General features: G+C 37.2%; 1 protein-coding gene across 1 annotated transcript in view; it reads right to left on the reverse strand.

Annotated features, from left to right (window-relative positions):
- The window catches only part of RTN1 (reticulon 1), a 265,232-nt gene that overhangs the window by 123,664 nt on the left and 119,500 nt on the right, over window positions 1-22,068 (reverse strand). Inside the window, 2 exon segments of the mRNA XM_020986478.2 lie at window positions 15,768-15,963; window positions 15,965-16,560. Coding sequence (XP_020842137.1) covers window positions 15,768-15,963; window positions 15,965-16,560 — 792 coding nt within the window.

The raw sequence follows: 22,068 nt of genomic DNA on the forward strand, positions 1-22,068 counted from the left end.
AAACTTTCTCCCCCAACTTGTCCCCTGCTAATATGACAATATTGCTATACAAAATGTTTTATTGATGCTATTAATTGATGACCTATATTGAAGGGGCATCGAGTTTATGTTTCTGTAAATACAAGCAGATATTTCTGATTTGACACACACTGTTAGCATTGTTATTTACTATATGCTAGTACATGAATAAGTTATTGTTTATGGTTTTTCATGATTCTTAATTCACTGATGCTGTATTGATGTCAATTTGCACATTTGCTTACTGTTTTTACACTTTTTATTAACTTTGTACATGCTTGATCATTGTGGTAGAATATTAGATGTTTACTAATTAAGTTAATATTACCAGTATTTAGATATGGCTTAAACATGGAGCAATCCCTTAAAAAGATGGGTGTTGGAATGGTTGAAGTGAACTGTCATTTAGGACATTGTGAAAGTCATAGAAGTCCTCTACTATGAAGAATAAATACAGAACAAATATAATATAAATATATTATATAAATATGTATTTATAAAATATGAATATATAATAATATATAATATATAAAATATAAATATATTATATAACATATTTATATAAAATAATAATATGAAAATAAATATAAAAAACAAATACGTTATAAGAAGAGTCAAGAGAAATACTAAAGAGTTGGACGATTATACTGTATAGTAATATAAAACCAAAAGAAGACACTCAGATAGTGTATTATTAATTACCTGACCCATTTGATCAATCAGACATTTCTGATATGCTAACAGTATGAAAGAGTCTATGGGCTAACCCCTGTGGAGAAGGAACTACTTTAAAAAGGTAAGACTTCTCTTCTAAGACAAGAAGCAAGGAAATGATGCTGAAGGACTGGAGGTCCCAGTTGCTTAAAGGCACCTGGCCCTTGAGACAATAGGTAAGTTGGTGCTATTCAGTGAAAGCCTATATCAGACAGTGACTACTCCTATATATGATACCAAGAAGTAAAGAAGGCCTTCTCTCAGATGAACTGAAATTCACATTTCAGTCTGAAAATGCAAAGGCCCTTCACCTACAGGTAAGGCTGAGGCCAGAGATCCTGTGCCATAGAGTTACTGCAGGTCCAAATTAGAAATCTTTTCAGGATAGAAACCATGACTCCCAGGAGAATACTCTTCAGAAGCTTGGATTAGCCAGGTGTCAGATCCATTACATCATTGTCATGCACTACAGTCAGAAAAGAGAAGATAGATGAAAAGTCTGAAAGGAACAGTGCTTGCTTTTGTGCAGGACCTAAAGGCCACACAGCCTGGAATTACATGGCAAGCATGTTTGCAAAGCCTAAAAGTGAAATATGATTCTGTTAAAACGCCAAAGGAAGCATATACATTTATCAATTATACTGTTCAGCAAAAAAGAAGACCCTTCTAGCTTTATATTCAGAGTTGATTCTTAATTATAAAGACTAAGACAGAATAGCATAGTAATAACTGAGAAAAAGGATTAGGTTCACAATAAAATATGAAAAGATCTGACAGACATCCCTGAGCTGTATCTGCACATCGCTGGTGTTTAGTCATAGCTATCAATTCACACTTAGCCAAAGCGAGGCCAATACTAAAAAAGATTGGAGGATCACAGTACCTCGGCAAAGAAAGGCTCCCTCTCAGTTGACCCAGGAACATCTTCTCAGGTGTGGGCTCTGAAGCAAAACAAGGGAGGCACACTGGAGGTACAGATACAAAGGCTGAAGTCCAAATAAGATTGGGTGAAAAATGAAACGTTAGGCAAAACTGTTCTCCTTGGAAAGGTCAAGGACTGAGGAAATGAAGGCCATTATGGCCTGATACAAACACATCACCATCAGGCCATGACCAAGTAGGCAGACTTATCTTATCACTGCAATTTTAAATTATATGGTCTACATATGTTGCTTGTATTATTGAAAATAACGAAGCTTCAGTTCTGCTAAATTAGCATCAAGAAAAGGTGACAGGCATAGGGAAGGGGTCATTCTTGACCCCAATGACAACAAGAATGACTTCATCTTCAATTCCTTGTGAGTCTATTCCAATTATACTTATAAGCCCCTGAACAGAGATGACAATAAAGACTGAGGTAAACAACAAATTATCAGGATGGAGAGGGAAACTGGAAGGATAGGATGAAGTGTGTTGGGAATGAATGTGATAACAGATTCATGTGGAGGGAGAAAAGACACAAGTATCTGTTTTCTGACTATTCAACTTGCTTGCTTCTCTTCTGAAAAACCTGTCCCTACTATGTTTTTGAATTTAAAATTTCATCTTCTTTTGTCAGAATCCCCCTACTTCTTTAGAAAAATTCTCTGTTACATATTTCAAACTCTCTAACTTTTTGTCTTCATTAATTCTGATTTGAAAGCTCTGATTTCTGACCTAAATTCCATCTTAATATATTATTTTAAAAGCATAAGAAGGAATAATGCACTGGACTAATTTGGGGTAGAGAAATGAGAAGGGAAGAACTTCAGTAGCAGATTACCTGGAGGTGGGAAGGAGAAGATTGGCATACATTCCTGGCTAACTCCTAAATAAAAAGGTCAGAGATGTCAAGGACCCAAATGAGAAATCACAAACCAAAAGGCAGGGTCAGAACAAGAGCTAGGTAAGAGGATTGTCCACCGATAGGTCTCTAAGGCACAGGCATCTTTTGATCAGACATGGTACTGTGGTTGTCATGTTTCTCTAAACCCCAATATAACTCATCTCACCTAATCTGAACAATGATTGTATGGCTGATGAATTTATTGGGGTTTGGGGGGGGGTTGGTTTTTGTTTTGTTTTTTTAGGCAATTGGGTTTAAGTGACTTGCCCAGGGTCACACAGCTAGTAAGTATGAAGTGTTTGGTCTGAGGCCGGATTTGAACTCAGGTCCTCCTGACTTCAGAGGGTTGGTGCTCTACCCACTGCGAATGGCTGATGAATTTAAACAAGGAAGGTAAAGACAGGGACCTGGGGAATCACTACTACCATGTTCAACAAATTGAGGAAAACATGAGAAGAGGGGAAGGAATGCTGGGTTTACAGTCAGAGAATTCTGAGTCTGAATCCTGACTATATTTGCTACCAATGTTACCTAGGGCAAGTCCCTTAATGTCTATAGGCCTCAATTTCCTCATCTGTACCTGAGAACATTGCACTAGATGATATCTAAGGTCATTTCCATTTCTATATCTATGGACTATGAACTATAAACTACCCTGCAAAATGGTCAGATACACAGCGATAATCTATTGTGAAAATTAGCTAAGCTATTCTCCCTTTTTGTTCATGGCAGTGCATGAAGGATGGCTTGTGGGTGGGCCTGCTCCATTTATAACTTAAAATTGGAGCTTTAAATCAATATGTCCATGGTAGTGAACAATTTATTTTTTATAAAAAGGCAGTAAAAACTTCAGTATAAAGAATATAGTGTATGTATTATCCTGGTAAGTATACACACATATGTTCTAAAGAATGGCTATATCACTTGCTGGAAAAATAAAATATGCTGTCTTTTGAAATGGTAAGACCACTGGACCAGGAGCGGGGACCTGGGTTCATATTCCTCCTCTAATGCTTATTAACTTGTGGGGCATATGGGGTACTCACGAGGACTATCACTTCTGGTGTGAGGGCTTGTCAAGCAGAGGGGCTGAACCAGGTTGAGGGTGATCTAAAGGCCTCAAACCTGTCGGTGAGTTAAGAGGATGTCTACCCCAAGCATATGAAGACTTTCCCTAGCAAAACAGATAGATGAGAACAATTGGTACCAACAGCCATGGGGCAAGCAGATATTATGGAGCAATTTGAGCTTGATCAGACATCAAAGACAACAAGGTCATCCACTGCATCCCAGGCCACCTCCAGTGTTCTGACCATTGTCTTGTCACTAGACTTCAGTGACTCAGGAAGAGTGAGTGCTGATGACTGTGCACTCTGCTTCACTTAAATGTAATTCACAGGAAAGTCAAGACATCACCCATGATGCCATTGATCCTTTTTGAATATGAAAGACAAAAAAACAGCTGTGTAACCTTAGTTATGTCACCAGGCCTATATGTAAAGCCTTTTCTGAGTGTTATGACCTGATAGAGTCATGCTCCACTAGGCAGAACCCTTGAGAATCTAGCTCTACCCCCCAAGTTACAATGCGGCATAGGAATAGGACTTTTAGTGAAGGTATGGAAAGAACTTGCCTAGAAAATATATTCCATGTGCACTGATTTGAATCCACATACCCTGACACACACACACACACACAAATGTGTCTTTACCTTTGGTTGTTTAAAAATATAATACTTATGTGATCAGCAAGATGGTGGAGCAGCTGTTTTCCACAAATGTCTCCAAACTAAAAACCACCAAAAAAAAAAAAAGCAAAAATGAGCCAGTTATAGAGTAACAAAAGCTGAATCCGCAGGATAAGAAGCCAAGAACACCACCCAAGGTAAAAGCCTCTCAAATAACTTTGAGGAAAAATATTTAAAGTACTCACTCATCAAACCCAGCCCCAGCCTATACTATTTGCCAAGTGCAGTCACCACCTCTTTTTAAAACTAAGATATTAGGATGGAATTTAGGTCAGAAATCAGAGCTCTCAAATCAGAATTAATGAAGACAAACAGGAAACTAAGAACGCACAATGGAATATTTTTCTGAAGAAGTAGGGGGTCCTAAAAAAAGAAAATGATAGATTTATAACTTAAAAAATACAGAAATGGCAGAAAATTTGGCAGAAGAGAAGCAAAAGAGTTGTTAAATCAGAAAATCTGAATATCGTACTACAAAAATAAGTAGATAAATAGATTTAAAGCTTCCCAGAACAATTGAATACATATAATAAAGGGCTGATCAGTTGAATACATAGATGGCTGCCAGAGAAAAATCTCATGCTCGAAAATACAAATCTGTAGTGGTTAAAATTCACAATTCCCAGATCAACCAACTAATTTGTAAGCAACTGGAAACAATGCCTTCAGCTATGAAGGAACAATTTTTAACTCCATGTCTTTCAGGCATCCCAAGGACTCAATATATTCTCAGAATAACTCTTCCCCCACCCACCAAACCCACTCTTCTTTTGAATCTCCCCATTTCTGTGGAGGACATCACCATTGTTTCAGAAACCCAGGTTTGCAACTTCAAGGTCATCATCCTCAATACCTCACTTTCACTCATTCATATACCTCATCACTTTCCAGATCTTGTCATTTCTACTTCTACAATATCTCTCACATCAGGCTCAACACCTTTTTCTCCTCTCACACAGCCACCACTCTACTACATCACTGATCACTTTATTAATACTGCAATAGTATTGGTGTCCTTGTCTTTAGACAGCTAAAGTCCATCCTCCATATTAATTGCCAAAGTGATTTTTGCCTGAAGCACAATTCTCACCACGTGACCTCCCTACTCAATTAAATTGAAGTGGTCTGCTATTATTAATTTTGGAATCAAATATAATTCTTTAATTTGGCTTTTAAAACCCTTGATAACTTGTCCCCTACCAGGCTTATTTACTCATCTCCATGTGGAGGGTAATCCAAACAAATTGGCCTTCTTACTGTTCTTCATATATGACATTCCATACCTCACCTGTGTCATTTTGCACTGGGCATCCTCTATGCCTGAAATATATTCCCTCCTTACCTCCATCTTTCAGAATCCCTACTTTGCTTCTATGCTCAGATCAATGCCTTTGATACAATTCCTTTTCTAATCCCCTCCAGCTACAAAAGTTTCCCAAATCATTTTGTCACTTTGTATTACACACACACACACACACACACACACACACACACACACACACACGGCCCCCTGACTAAACTAGACATTCTTTTGTGCACAAGGACTGTTTGACTCTGTATCACCAATACCTAGTACAACTACTAACATATAGTAGATATTTAATAATATTTGCTGATTTGTTGATTAAATAATTAAAATTATTCCCTAGCATCATATACTGAAGAAAAGAATGGGATGTTATTTCAAAATATGAAGGAGTTAAACTTTGCAATCCAAGAAAACAGTAATGCAAAATAGTCTAATCATTAATGAACAGTGATGCACCTTCAGCTAAAGAAAAAACATTTGAAACATTTTTTTAAAAAAAATTCCAGTGATGAGTAAAACCTGTGAAAACTGCAAATAATAGGAATATAAGAAAGATAACAAGGTAACTAAGTACAATTAGCAGGAAAATATTAAGTAATGAAAATACTTATTTCAGGCTTACAGACCACCATAAATAAAAAAAGGACTGGATTTAGGGATAAAAGGAAAAAAATGAAGAAACATGAAGAGACAAAAAGAGTGAAATTTATAAAGACTTAAAGATCTCTTAAAGAATCAGAAGGGAAGAGGGGAAAGCTCAATGAATGTTCCATGAACTAAACACACCACACTCTCTCCTATGAGTCAAGCTCTATAGGGAAGGAAAAACAGAGTGTGAGATCTTTTGAGGAGAGGAAGGATGCAAATTATAAGAGCAAATCTAGAAATGAGACTTTATTTAGCTCTGAGATGAAGAGAGAAGGGATAATAACTTCTATAATCTCTTACAAGATTGGGGGGGTTATAAAAGAGTATTCAGAACATTCATTAAGTTCTTACTATGTGTCAGTCAGTAGGTTAAAACTCAATGTAGGGGGAAGAACTAGAATGAATGGATTGGATCATGAGACTCGCCCCAGAAGAGGGAACTTGAGGGCACCACTGAAAAAGACTTCCTTGACGTTGATAGTGGATACATCTGTGGCAAGAAATAGAGATATTATGCCTTAAGCTTTTTATTTATAAATTTGTAAATTAATTTATATTTTAAAATGATACCTTATATTTTATATCACAATTATTTAAGAATATATTCCTCCCTCTCCCAAACTAGTGACCCTTTCCCTTTAACATTTGAAAGGAAAGGGAAAAAAAAAGTTTGGCAAAACCAACCAACAGCCTGAGCACATCCGACAATACATGAAGTATTCCACCCCATAGTCTTTCTACCTCTGAAATGAAGGAAGGAGGCACATTTTCTCAGCTCTTCTCTGAGTCCAAGCATGGTCTCTATAATTACAGAGTACAGAGATTCATTTTATTGTTTCCATTTTTTTTTAATTATGGGGCCTATTTTTTCTAGTTTTGCCTGTTTTTCTCTGCATCAGTTCATATATCTTCCCATACTCCCATGAATCCTTCATTTTTATTACTTCTTAATGCACTGTACCACAATCTGTTTAGGCATTACCTAATTAATGGGCTATCTTAGCTCATTTTGGCTGTCTCCGAACTCTCTACTATACCTATGCAGTTGATACTTTATTCCATAGAAAACAGATTTGGCATTGCTCACAATTTTTACATCCAATGTTTTAACAATAACAGCTAGCATTTGTATATGGCTTTAAAGTTTGTGAAACACTCTACAAATATCACATTTTATCCTCAAGACAACCCTAAAATATAGTTACTATTATCCCCATTTTACAGAGGAAACTGAGTTAAGTGACTTTCCCAGGGCTTCACAGCTAGCGAGTGTCTGAGGCTACATGTAAACTCACTTCCTGACTCCAGGTCTAATATTCAATACACTGTACCACTTAGCTGCCTCTAATTTGGCACAGCTGTTGAATGCCAGAGCTGAAACTTGACTTATCATTTGTCTGACTCCTAGATCATGAGTGTTGCTTCTATTCTTTCCAAGGTAGCCTTGAAGTACTAAGCCGGAAGGATGAGAACACTCTTCATTCAGAATAGCCTAAATTTCATAGCTTAAGCAATTCAGTATAGCAGTAGTAGCTGACTTCACTGCCCTACTTCTTCATGGCTCTACAAAAGAGAGTTGTGTTCATGGAGAGAAGCTTCACAGTGTTGACACACTAATAAGCAATGATTTTCACACACATTTTCATTGACCTGACACTCCCTACCTGAGCAGGAATTAGAGAAACATTGCCAACTGATCTACTATAACAGTACAGGAATGAAATAAGGGTGGAAAAGAATCTGAGAAGTCAAATAACATGCTAAATATATTGTGTCTTCTCCACCAAGGACCACAGGTACTTAGCAGTCACAGAAAAAGCATTTTCAGGCTGTTTAAAAGGGTTCAACGTCACATGACCTTCCTGAGCCCTTTAACCTGATAACTCTCAAAAAAAAAGTTCTGCACCAGACATAGAACAATTATAACCTCGGAACTCACAGGACAAAGAAGAGCTTACCCAGACAAGATAATTAACATTAGAGAATTCTAATTCTTAAATGCTCACTCACCACTGACATCTCTACCAGCCTACAGGGGCTAGTGTCTGGGACACAAGCCTAGTCTCAGGTATGAGCCTGGGGCCCATCCTGAAATGCACACTCTACTCCTTCCTAGATACATTAGGAGGTAAGAGGATAAAAACACCATGTTTTCTGAGTAGGCTTCTATCTTGAGTTAGAGACTCTTCAAGCTTCAGGTATTGCTCCTGGAACACCATCCCCACCTTTCCCTGACTCTACAAAAAATCAGAAGTCAATTTAGCTCAGCTGCAGAAGGAAAAGAGGAACTGGGAGATGGGGGAAATGTGGGTGGCTGGCTGGGCCTGAAGGAATGGGGTATATTCCCCATGGGGTTACTCAGGGCAAGAACAGAAATCATTAGACTCTGACAAGCCAACTTCAACATGTATCCACCAACACAGAGTGAGGAGTGAGAAAATAAATGATGGAAGATTTTTGCAAAGACCATACCATATACATATACCTACATACATACGTATATATGTATATATATGTGTCTGTGTGTCTGTATCTGTACATATATATGGTTAAATGTAACAGTTTAATAGACAAACAACAAATTTTTCACATGACCAGGAGGAAAAGAAAATTAAAAATAAAGGAAATTCAAATGATATAATATTATTCCATAGCCACAAGAAATCACAAAAAGGAATAGAATACTATATAGAAAGCATGAATGGAACTTGTTACAACCCAAAATGATATTTCCTGTAAATATGAGCCTAATCATAAATCAACAAGATGGACACTCAGCAAAATGGATAAAATGTTCCTAAAAGGAAAAAAAGAGACAAGAGCTGAATATTCAACTTATAGATCCCAAACAGAAGCACAAGAAAGGTAAATAAATAAGTACAAATACGAAGGAAAGAATACATAATACAAAGAAGAAAAACCCACCCATGGGTAGAGATTATTTTATTATTATTATTTTATGTGATGCAATTGGGGTTAAGTGACTTGCCCAGAGTCACATAGCTAGTGAGTGTTATGTGTCTGAAGCTGGATTTGAACTCAGGTCCTCCTGAATCCAGGGCCGGTGCTCTGTCCACTGCGCCACCTAGCTGTCCCAAAATTATTTTAAAAACAGAGGGAACAATTATCCTCTAGGGTTAAAAAAATAAAAAGAACAGAGAAAGATGAATAAAGAATTTAAAAAAAGACAAATTAAGCAAGGATGTAAGCAAAAAGAGGAAAAATGAAAATGGAAAAATAGAACAAAAACACCTACCTTCACCCAGACGTAGATTAAACAATGCATTTTGTGGAATAGAATTGAAGACTGGATAATCTACAAATATGGAAAGAAGAGGTGAGGAAGAGAAGAGAATCAATGATACCTCCTCATCAATTCCACAGGTGAACATTAAAGGGATCACAGTTCCTATGGTGTCTCAGAAAGAAGAGTTGTAGAAGAGTGGGAGATGTTAGAAAAGGGAAGGATTGAGCACTGGCAACTAAACGTGGGGTGGAGGGAATACCAACCTAGTGTGGGGAAAGGAATCACAATGTAAAACACGGAAATGTTTGCTTGTGGTGGAAGATGGGGACCTCATGATGGGCTTAATTTGAGGAAGCTGGTACATTGGGAGGTCACCTTATCTCATAGAATGCTGTGCCTCCATGGAGAACATCACGGATAACAGATGTGTGAGCTGGCACCTAGAATGATATGTAAATTTGGAATCAGATATAAGATGGTACGGTCATTGGAAAGGAAAGTTATCATGGGAATGGGCAGGGTATGAAATTTAACTACATGATTTGAGACTTGCAGTCATTTCCCTCACGTGGTGATGCTTCTATTCAGATAGTAGAAAGGGGAATCAATTTTGAAAGAACCCCCAAATGCATAAAATATCTGGGAATCAACCTATCAAAATATATTTAATACCTATATAAATAAAATTATGAAATTCTTCCTAAGGATGAAAAGAACAACAAATAGAGGAGTATTCTGCACTTATAGCTGGACTATAGCAATATAATAAAAATTAAAATACTATCCAAACTAATTTACTGATTTAGTTCTATACTAATCAAATTACCAAGAGGACATTTTTACAGAGGTAGAAAAAAATAATAACAAAATTTATTTGGAGGAGCAAAAGATCTAGAAGATCAAAGGAAATAATGAGCAAAAATAGAAATGAAGGAAGAATAGTACTTCCACAACTCAATCAACATTAAAAAGCCATCACCATCAAATTTATGTTGCTGGTTAAAAATAGGAAATTAGATCAAATGAACACACCAGAGAAGGAAGAACCAGAAATAATCAAATGCAATAACCCAGTGTTTCACAAACAAACAAACAAAAAAAATCCCTAAATTGCTCAGGGAAAAACTCAGCATTTGATAAGAACTGTTGGAAAACTGGGTTTCAGTCTGGCAGAAATTAGGTAGATACCAGCATCTTATGCTATACTCCATAATACATTCAAAATTGGTACATGACCTAAATACTAAAAATCATACCATAAAAAATTAGAAGAGAATCAGATCAGATACCTTTCATAACTGTGGCAGGGGATGAATTCCTAACCAAAAAAGGGACAGAAATGATTACAAAAAAATAAAATGGGTAATTTTTATCCATGAAATTGAAAAGCTTTAGCTTAAGTAAAATTAAGGCAACTAAGAGAAAAAGGATAAAGGTAAATTAAGGGAAAAAATCTGTATAAAATATCCCTGATAAGAAATTGATTTCCATGGTATATAAGAAACTAATACAAATACATAATACTAAAAAACATTTTGCAACATGTAAGTGGGTCAAAAGATGTAAACAAATATTTCTCAAAACAAAAACTGCACACTATTACTGAAAGAAAGTTCTGAATCCCTAATAATAAGATAAATTTTAAAAAAACAACTCTGAGGTTTAGCAGAGGTGACAAAACATGAGAAGACTGAATGTTAAGAGAAGTTATTGAAAGATAGGTATACTAATGATTAGCTAATGGAGCTGTGAACTATTCTGGAAAACAATTTGGAATTAGGTAAATAGAGTAACTAGAATGTGTCCATTCCCTTTGTCCCAGAGATTTCTTTGCTAGGTATAGATCTCAGTGAGGCCAATGGGCCCTTCAAAAGAAGGGTCCCACATAGACTAAAATATTTATAGAAGGGCTTTTTGTAGGGAAAAGAACCAACATATCTGCCCATTGAATGCAGAATGATTAAACAAATTGTAGTGCATGAAAGCAGCGGGATTTTACTGTGCTGTAAGAAACGATGACTGTGATAACTACAGAGAAGCATGGGAAGACATAAGAGCTGCTACAAAATAAAGAAAAGCTAATAATAAGAATTGGTATATATGTAGCAATTTAAGATTTGCAAAGCTCTTTACATATATGGTTTGATCCAGGAAAAGAAATATACAAAATACTACAATAACACATATGAAAGGAACAAAAAGAGCAAAATGATTCAAAATCGAATGCTAAGAAATGATCATGACTAAGTTTGCTTCCACAGAAGGGATATGAGAAGACACATTCTCCAAATCCCTCTTTACAGAGGTGAGGGACTATGGGTATGGATTAGCATCTCTAATGTCGAGCTTTCGTCATGTGTTGATTAGTTCAGCTGAACTGATTTTTTTTTCCTCTTTTTTATTTTTTGTTATAGGGAATGGTTCTCTGGAAGGATAGGGAGAAAGATACCCTACGAAATACAGGTAATAGAAAAGCAAAAGATTTCAATAACATATTATTTCAAAAAGGGCTTTGTTGTTGTTTTTTTTCTGTTTTTCATTAAAGCAAGTCTGACTGAAACATTAAGTTTGGGGATGACTGGATTTCAAAGGAATCCTTAAGGGCAAAGTGAGAATGATGGTTATTTTAGTGAGGATATTTAGTCCTTTGAAAGGATTGCCTGATATATTTCTAACTTCTAAACTTGGTAACAGATGGTTCAGGCAATATTGGGGAACTTTCACAAAGTCTGAAGTAACACAAGCAGACAAAAGTTCTAAAATATGCTGTGTAGCATGCCTATTCACAGTCACAGCTGTTACCCTTTTCATCCTTCATCATATAATTCTAGCTGTTGACTTGGGGTCTCTCTCTAAATCCTCCCTCCCCTTCCCATAATAGTATCTTGTCTTCTGTTTCCATTTCAGGTCCCCAAACCACTATGTAGGAAAGGGACACTATAAAATTTCACCATCACACTTTGTTTAAAATAATTTTATGCTAAGTCGTAATGATATCATAGTATTATACTCATCATACTCAGCCCCAGAACACAGCAAAGCCTCCTAAACTAAATCAAGAGAAAAGCAGTGCTCAAATTTTTCAGTCTCACAACCCCCTTACCTCCTTAAGTATTTAGGACCTCAACGAGCTAGTGTTTATGTGGGTTATATCTATTGATATTTACCATAATAGGAATTAAAATTGAAATTATAAAATATTCACATATTTATTTTTAAGTGATAATAATAAATCCATCATATTAACATAAGTAACATATTTTTATGAAAAATAACTATATATTTTCCCCCCAATGGTGAGAATGACACTATTTTACATAGTTTTGCAAATCTCCTCAATGTCTGATTTAATAGAAGACAGTTGGATTCTCCTATCTGTTTCTGTATTTAATCTGTTGCACTATGTTGTTTTAGTTGAAGTAATAAGGAAAGCTGGGCCTCACGCAGATATGTAGTTGGCAAAAAGAAGTACTTAATAAGCTAAACATATCTTAGTATTATTTTTAAAATAATTTTAAATTTAATTTAAATTTAATTTTAAAAATAATTTTAAATAATTTTTACCCCAAGGATTCCTTGGAAGGGTTTCAGTGACTCCCAGAGGTCTGTGGACCACATTTTGAGAGCCACTGCAATAACGATACAAAACTGACCAAACTAACCATCCACAATGGAAAACAAAGTGGATGAAAATGTGTTTCCCACCACCACCACCTTTGTTGCCCAAATTATGATATGTAGATGGACATCAAGTTAGTATGACAGTATATATTTTGGACAGGCATTGCTGTGCCCACAAATGATGATGAGGAAGACATTATGCTAAATCCATATTTGGGAAAATACAATGTTTTCCATAAACTTTAGTTGCTCAATGCTGCAATAATATAACTTCAACATCAATATTTTCCTATTAATACTGCCTTACAGGGGAAATTGAAGCTATGTAAAAAAAAAATTAAGTCAATAAAAAATTTTAATACTCTATGGCTTATAATCTTGGAACACCACAATCTGTAAAGAATCAAAATTACAGGTACCCCAAATATTGGAGAAAGGTACATGGTCAGTGTCTGCAAGATGCAGCACTTTGCCCATATTGTTAATATGGCTGTGAGGAGCAAAAGTGAAAAACATCAACAGGGACATGTATGGACAGAAGAGGAGGTCAGGTCAGTCATTCAATGAAAAGAATAACAAATGGACAGCATGTATAACACACTGTTGCGACCAATACATTAACAGGAGCCATAGGTAGGCCTTCGAAATGTTAGGTGGATTCCCTATGAAAGACATGGACAAGAATTAGAAAATAAGGCCCAGAACGGTTGTGAACTGTACCAGAACAGTACTGATACTGAAGAGACCACAGATCCATCTAAGAATTTAGGTAATGATATCAATAATGTTATTGCAACAGTAGTATACAGAGCTATGCCCTCAGTGAACTCAGTGAATAAGCATTAGCTGGGGGATTAGCTTTAGAAGTATGTTTTTTATAATAATACTATAAAATTTACATACATTCGGGTCAATTCACTCTAAATTGTTTTTTCTTTCTGTGTAGATTATCCTTAGTAAATTATTAATCCTGGCCTCTCTCCAGTTAGTGTGAGCTCAAAAGAATAGAATCTAATTTTAGCATTAGCCTGATAAAAATGGTACTTAGTTGCCAAAATCCCCCACATAATGCAGTCCAAGGTCAATGAGAAAGAAGGCTTTTCAGACCTTTCACTGACTGGTGTTACTTTATCACTTACCCAATCCATCAGGCAAGAAGAATTGATGATAACTGAAATCACACAATACCTCTGATCCAAAGAATTAACAATCACGTTCACCTTGTCTTTTTATTGCATTCTGCCAATGGACTGCTGTTAACATTAATACTCCCTTATTCCAGAGTCTTATTTTGAAGAACCCAGAGGCTAAATTTCAAAGTGATCAGGGAGGGAAACGTGGTTCTCTCACTCTTATAAGATGGAGTCTAATTGCCAGTAACCTAAATGAAGTTAACATTATACGAGAATGAGGTTATATCCTTGGAATTATTAACTCTAAGAAGGCAAGCCTTCACGCTAAAGAAATAAAAGAAGAGCTGGATAGACAGGAAAGAACATTGAGCCAATATTACAGTTCATTAGGTCTGCACTGAAATTTAACATGGGTGGGCATCCCCATGCTATACTTGGGGCAGTCGGCATCAACATCTGTCCTTTCTTACAAAAGGTCTTGGTCTTTATTTGTTCATTTATGACTCTTTACTGTAACAATGGGAAATTCAGGTGAGTTCCAGTAGCTGAGTTTATTGGGGAGATTTCTTCACACATACCAGTGTCTGACTACAAAATATCAAGATCTTAATCCACTATGTCAATTTTGTTTCCCTTACGTGGCTGCCCACTATGCACTTATATTCAAAATCTCTACTCAAGGATCAATCAGTGGAAGATCACATGGCAAAATCCAAACACTAATTTGTAAGGAACTTTGAAAATGAGAGAATCATTTATAGATTATTGCACAGGAGAGAAAGACTTCTATTATTTCGTTCTAGTGGCAAATATTGCTCCATCTTTCCCCACAGCAGCAGGGACCCAAAACATTGAGGCTCAATGGCTCTTTAGGCAGAAGAAAGGGTGGAAAGGGGGAAATCTTCATTAGAAGGAAAATGCATTCGTCCACTAGAGACTACTTGGCTGACAAGAAAAGGAGAGGGGCTAATGCTAGGCACCAACAGGTGAGCACTGCAGCCTTGTGATTGTATGGGGAAATTGTTATCATCCAGGATAGTAGGGGAAAAAAGAAAATGGAGAAGGAACTGGAAGGTAATGAGAAAACAGGAAATTCAGCCCCAGAGTAAAATACTAGAAGGGCTTTTAGAGCAGCTGAAGGGAGCTAACTCCATTCAGAGAAACTGAGAATGTGTGCAAAACAACTCATTATTATGGATGGATGGGCTCTGCCAGCAGAGGACCCATTCAGAGCATTTGATTCAACCACCAAAATTCCAGCTGTGAATTTAAATTCTTTTTTCTTCATTGTCCCCTTCCTTGGGATTGTTTTCTAGTCAATTGTATAACCAGCCTATAATACTGAGCCTGGGAGACTGGGGGAGGGGGGGGGAGGAACAGGGGGAGGGGTGGAAGAGGGGCTAAAGAGAGAGAATAACCCCATCTATTTACTGACTGCATTTTAGGAGAAGGGAAGGGTATTCAAGCAAACAAACTTTACTTAACCATAAAAACTTTGAAATTACCTTTTTGCTTATTTAAAAACAGCAGTGGGAGTGAGGACCAGATATTTTGCCCAGAGTCCTTTGGAGACCGATTACTCTGACTAACACCTGTCATGTCAGCTGCTTTCTTCTGGGATATTTTCCCCTGTGGTTCTTCAGTTCTGCCTTCAGACGTAGGGAGCTCAGAGTTGATTTGGGGGGGGAGCAAAGGAGCACTTCAGGTACGAGGCTGACTCTGCCAGGTTTTGTCTATTCAGTTTACTCTCCTTGGCGCTGTTGTTCACATCGTATTCGGAAGCCCCAAGGTTCTCTGTCCTGGAGCCATTTTCTTCCTTGATAATGTCCATGATTATGGGTTTCATCAAAGGAGAGTCCTGCTCCCTTTTGGGGCTTTCCTCAGAAGCAGAGGAAGCATCACAAGACTCAATGATGAGCTCGCTGTCCAGTTCAGCCTCTCGTTCCTCCCTCAAGATGCTGTACTGTATAGAAGGGGAGGCAGGAGATGGTGGAGGGCCACTGATATGGCTAAAAGTCATGTAGCTGGACTGCAGCACTTCTTCTGCAGCCAGAGGATCTTCAGAGACAAGCTCTATCTCTGAGTCACCAGATTCAGTGCCACTAATTTCGTGGTCCAAGGGGCATGGAGCAACTGGTGGTCCAGACTTGTTTGGGGGCTCTGGTTTATCAGGAATCTGTCCCATCATCTGCGGGCTTTCAGTGGTTTCCAAAGATAACCCCTTTGCTTCCTTGATGGCACTGATAAGTTCATCTTCTGAGAAGCTGCCTTTACCTTGGGACTCTGAGCCAGACGGTTCTGTTATTCCACAAAAAGAGAAAGTGACAGGGAAGGCACACACACATACACAGGGAAAGACAGACAGACAGAAGAAACAAAAATTCTATTAAAGAAGATGCTTTATCATTTCTTCAGAAACACAAAATCTTGCAGGCAAAAATCTAGGTTATTTCCAAGGTTAAGCACAGAGACAGGCCACCTAGAATAAAAAGCTAATTACTTTTATGGTCCAATTATCAATGTTATGTCTCTCTAAAGGCAAGTAACTATTAAAAAATAAAACAAACCCAGTATTAACAATTTATTACAAAGAAAATCTTAGTTTTGTATGTTTTAATGCAGCACATGATACCTAAAAGTCAGTGCTTTACTTAGTAATTTCTCTATTTGGAGAAGATATTTTAATATCAATGATAATGCAATTCTGGCTAGCAATGCAACCTGTTATTCACTGCCCTCTCAACTTACCACTCCCAATATAAAAATAAATGAAAGTAAACTACTTTTCTTTTTCATTCAATCCAACTCTTATACCCTCTCCTCCTAGGAAGGGCAAGTTTCTGTTGCCATAAAATCAAGGATTTAGGGATGACCTTCTGGGGTCACCCGGTCTAATTTCTTCATTTTGCAGACAAGGAAACTGAGGCCCAGAGAGGTGAATATACCTGCCCAATATCACATAGAAGGTAAATAGCAGGGGCAGGACACAAACCCAGGTCCTCTGACATTTGAATATTTGTCAGTTCTGGCTTTCAGTTTCAAGAGTATTTATAGATATTAACAGGATGAAAAGAGTGCCTTGCAAATTTTCTTTTTGTTCAAACCAGTGATTTCATCGGTATAGGGAAGTATGGTGTAGGAACTCCCTCCACTCACATAGATGAGCAACTCTTCTGTAACTTAAAGTCTCAGAGAATTGTATGGGGACACAGAGGGGTCAGGTAACATGGCCAACTCCTTCATCCAAGTCAGACTTCTTCCTCATTCTAAGGACAACTCATTCGCTATGTCATACTATCTCTTGTCCTGCATAGAGGGGATACTAAATAAATTTGTCAAACTGAATTTAATTATTGCTCTTTTTTAGTACTATAAAATGCAAATATTTGGGGCAATGAGAATGAAAGAACTGTACTGTTTCCATAAATCAGGCCAGGTCACTAGACAGAATTTCCATTGCTCCTCTTTTTTCTTACATTTACCCATTCTTACATGTGAAAAATGAAAAGTAACCCCACAAAATTAATTATTTGGCTACTTACTAGGGGTACCCAACTCAGATGCTGATGAAGAATATCCTAAACTTTTGTGAGCATTTTGTAATCTTTGGATGAAACTACCCTAGAATGCCTTTCAGGGCACAAAGATGGCTCTGCAAGGCTTTGTTTCAGGGCCCATTCAGGTATCATAGATTTAGAGATGGAAGGGCCTTTGGAGGTCACAGAGTACAAACAAGTCCCTCATTTTATAGATAAGGAAAGTCAGGTTATGATTTGCCCATACCATACAAATTACAAGGGGCAGAGATGGGATTTGAACCCAGGTCCTTTCCACTCCATAGTTATCACTTTTTCCACCACGCCATCCTAAATTCTCTAAATTCTATGTGGATAGGCTTTTTTTTTCAAAGCCTAAAGATTAGTATAAGGAATTAGTGGGTTGGAATGGAAAAGATAGAAGTATCATGTATGTAATGTTGGGGTGTTGATAGTAAAGTTCTAGTGGTAGAAGGAAAAGATGACACCTGGTTTGTAAAATGTTTTATAAATATTATTTCCTTTAATCCTCACAACAACCGTGAGAGGCAAATGCTATTATTATCCCCATTTAACAGATGAGGAAACTAAAGTAGAGGTAAAATGATTTGTCCAGAATCACCATCAGCAAGTGCTTGAGGCTGGATTCAAACTCAGGTCTTCTTGATTCTAAGTCCAGCACTCAATTCACTATGCCACCTAGCTACCTCTCTCAAATCAATCAATGAATCCCAATTTATTTGGTGGAGATCTCTACTTAAGTGTTAGGGGATGGGGTTAATCTTTCACACTTTGCCCAGACTTCCATCAGAACCCATATTGGAAGTTTCCACACACTCTGAATAAAGGATTATAAATAATTCCTCTTCATAATCTGCCTGTCAGAGGATCTGGGTTCAAATCCACGTTCTGCTGTTTGCCGACTGCATCACTCTCCTTCTCAAGTCTCTTCATCTATAAAGTGAGAGTGTTGGACTAAATGACTTTTAAGAGTCCTATTCCAGCCATAAATCCTGTGTATAGAGGCAGCATGATTTAATGCTATAGCTCTCAAAGTCGATTGGGACCCTCTGGGCATCAATGAAAACCTTTCAAGAGATCCAGAAGGATAAAACTTTTTCACAATATTAAGATGTTATTTGCCTATTAAAATACTCCTTCCTTTTCCAACTATTTATCTGTGCATGGCTGGCTTTTCTTCACAAATTTCAATAAAATCACATAGGACAACAGACGGAATGTAGGAGCAGATAGAAGAGTACAGTTGTTTTCTAAAAAGCCAGATATTGAAGAAATTTGCAAAAAATCTGTAAAACAATACTGCTCTTCTCACTAACTTTTTTGTTTTGTTTTGGAAAATATTTTGTTGTTGTTCATTTATTTCACTCATGTCTGACTCTCCATGACTCCATTTTGGGTTTTCTTGGCAAAGATACTGGAGTGGTTTGCCATTTCCTTCTCCAGCTCATTTGACAGATAAGGAAACTGAGGCAAACAGGGTTAAATGACTTGCCCAGAGTCACACAGCTAGTAGATGTCTGAGGCTGAATTTGAAGTCAGGTCTTTCTTACTCCAGATTCAGCACTCTATCCACTGTGCCACCTAGCTGCCCATTTGGAAAATATATTTTTTTCATAAAAACATATAGAGGGTTTATTGTTGTTATTTTTAATGAATTAAACATTCACATGTTTAAAACTTATGTTTTAATTTCTAATATGGTAAATATAATAGATATCACTCATATAAATGAAAGCTCTTTGGGGTCCCCAGTAATTAAAAGTGTAAAGAGTTTCTGAGACCAAAAAGTTTGAGAAATATTGTCTAGTAGAAAAAACATTCACCCTGTGCTTAGATTTTCAACACCAACATCTAGTCCTGGCTCTACTATTTACTACCCATGTGATTTTAGCGAAGTTATTTCTTCTCTCCAAACCTCAGTTTCCTCATGCGTCTTATTCAATAATTGGAATGTTTCTTTACCAAAATATCCTAATCCACATATGAAGTTCTTGTTATGTTAGATTGTGCATACCTATTTTCCTATGTGACTTCAAATACTACAGCAGTTATAAAAATTGCTGGATTTCAGGAAGGATGAATGGGGCAAGAGTAAAGGACTACACAAATTAAGAAACTGCTCATTTCTCAATACAAAGACTAAATCTGCTTTTTTTCCTTTTTGAGTCTTGAGGTCTGAAAAGATTCATCTGATAAGCCTGATGTTTCTTCCTACACCCCTGCATCAGAAGAGGTAAAATTAGCATATGGTTACACGGAATTTAGAAAAAGAATTGTAGTGGGGATTTCTATTCAGGCATTGGTTGTAGTAGGTTATTGCTGAGGTCCTTCCAACTCCGAGGACCTATGAAAAATGCTACCCTGCTAAGTCCAAGAGATAGCATGGGGCTTTTCAACGTTTCCCTTGTTTTCTGGTTTGTCTTTCGTTCTCCTGTGTATAAATGAACCTAGACCACTGAGGTAACATAAAAAATAGTATGTATATTTACCATCACCTCCACCCATCAACGTCCCAGCTGTGAAGTAAGTCCTGCTAGATAAGCTCACTGGTTGCCAGGACAGTTAATGGGAATGATAACATGGCTATGCTCTCTTAAAGTGTGGATTACAGAGTAAAATGGAACTTTGCACAGAGCAAGTTAAGATTTCCAGCACCTGGCACAAAGTAGGCACTTAAATATTTATTGACTGATTGTTTGATCTACTTCCTTTGACATCTGCATCACAAATAGGCACAGCTGGGTCATAATGCTGCCAGACTGGAGCAATCCTTCAAGGCTTTGACACTTCTTCCATGAAGCCTTCTCTGATAACTACGGTGAACCCTTATACGTAAAATGGAGATATTAACAGTGCCTACTTCACAAAATTGCTGTGAGAGTCAAACTAGATGGTCTTTGTAAAGCAATTTCCAAATCTCAAAGCTCTACATAAATGTGAGCTATTATTATCTCTCTACTTTCTCTGTTCTCCTATAATTCTTATGGTCCATATTACACAATTTAGCTCTTATATAATGGTGCTGCTTCATACGTGTTCATTTTCTTTCTCCAACTAGATTGTCAGCTTCTTGAGGACAAAGGTCAAGCCTTTAGTTTTTTTTTAATGTCCTCCCCACTTAACTTAACAATGCTTGGCACAACATAGATTTTAATGTTTGATTAGAGGTAGCAGGAGAGGTACTTAAAGAAAACTCTTCCCTCTTTACCTGAGATGGTCTTAAGGAGCAGGGACACATAACTAACCACAACAAGAATGTTATTACTGTTGGATCCAACTTTTTGGGATATATACTTTGCTCATATTTGGAGAAAAACCACATGATAGCTCCTCCATTAAGCTCTCCCTCAATCCCTGCTGCCTATCATGACCCATTACTCTTTACATCTCACATATCATTTTGTTCTGCACCTCAGGACTGTTTCATATTTGTTTTTGCTTCCCCACAACCTACAGCAATACCTGGCACACAATATGTGTTTTAAAATGTTCCTTTACTTTATGCATGTAATTTATGTGTGTAATCTGTAATATTACGTAGTACAGTTATCTCGGTTTGTGTCCTCTGGGGTAGTGGACTGGAATCAGGTCCAATAGGTGACAGCCAATCGTTAAAATGTCACTGTAAGCATTCATACCATGGAAATTGGTATGAATCAGGGCTTGCCTTATTGTTTCGCTGATTGTCTAGACTTAGGAAGTGATGGACAAAATATTAATAACGCAGATTAAACTTAAAAGTGTGGGGTGAATATCCTTTTTGGAGACTGGTTATTAAACGTTGACCAGCCCACTCCAGAATTGTGTTTCTTCACTAGATTGATTGCAAGCTCCAGGAGATCTGCATGCCTTCCATAGTGTAGTGCTCTACATACTTAATACATCTTTAATGAATGATCTAATGCTTAATAATGAACTATTAGCAAGAAAAATCATGAGAGAAGCATGAGTACACACGAGATTGCCTCTGAGGACCCTTCCAGCTCTAGACCTAAAACCCTATGATTCTAATACACAAAAATCTGAATAAGGAAACATTTGAGTAGAAGACATTGAGGCAAATAAACATAGTTTAATGAAGATTAAAAGGAGAAGAATGGGGCAGATAGGTGGCGCAGTGGATAGAGCTCCGGGCCTCGGAGTCAGGAGGACCTGAGTTCAGATCTGAACTCAGATGTTTGACACTTACTAGCTGTGTGACCCTGAGCAAGTCACTTAACCCCAATTGCCTCACCAAAGAAAAAGGAAA

The sequence above is a fragment of the Phascolarctos cinereus genome, unplaced genomic scaffold, assembly GCF_003287225.1.
Source record: "Phascolarctos cinereus isolate Bilbo 61053 unplaced genomic scaffold, phaCin_HiC Scaffold_3;HRSCAF=262, whole genome shotgun sequence".
In the NCBI taxonomy this organism is placed as follows: Eukaryota; Metazoa; Chordata; class Mammalia; order Diprotodontia; family Phascolarctidae; genus Phascolarctos; species Phascolarctos cinereus.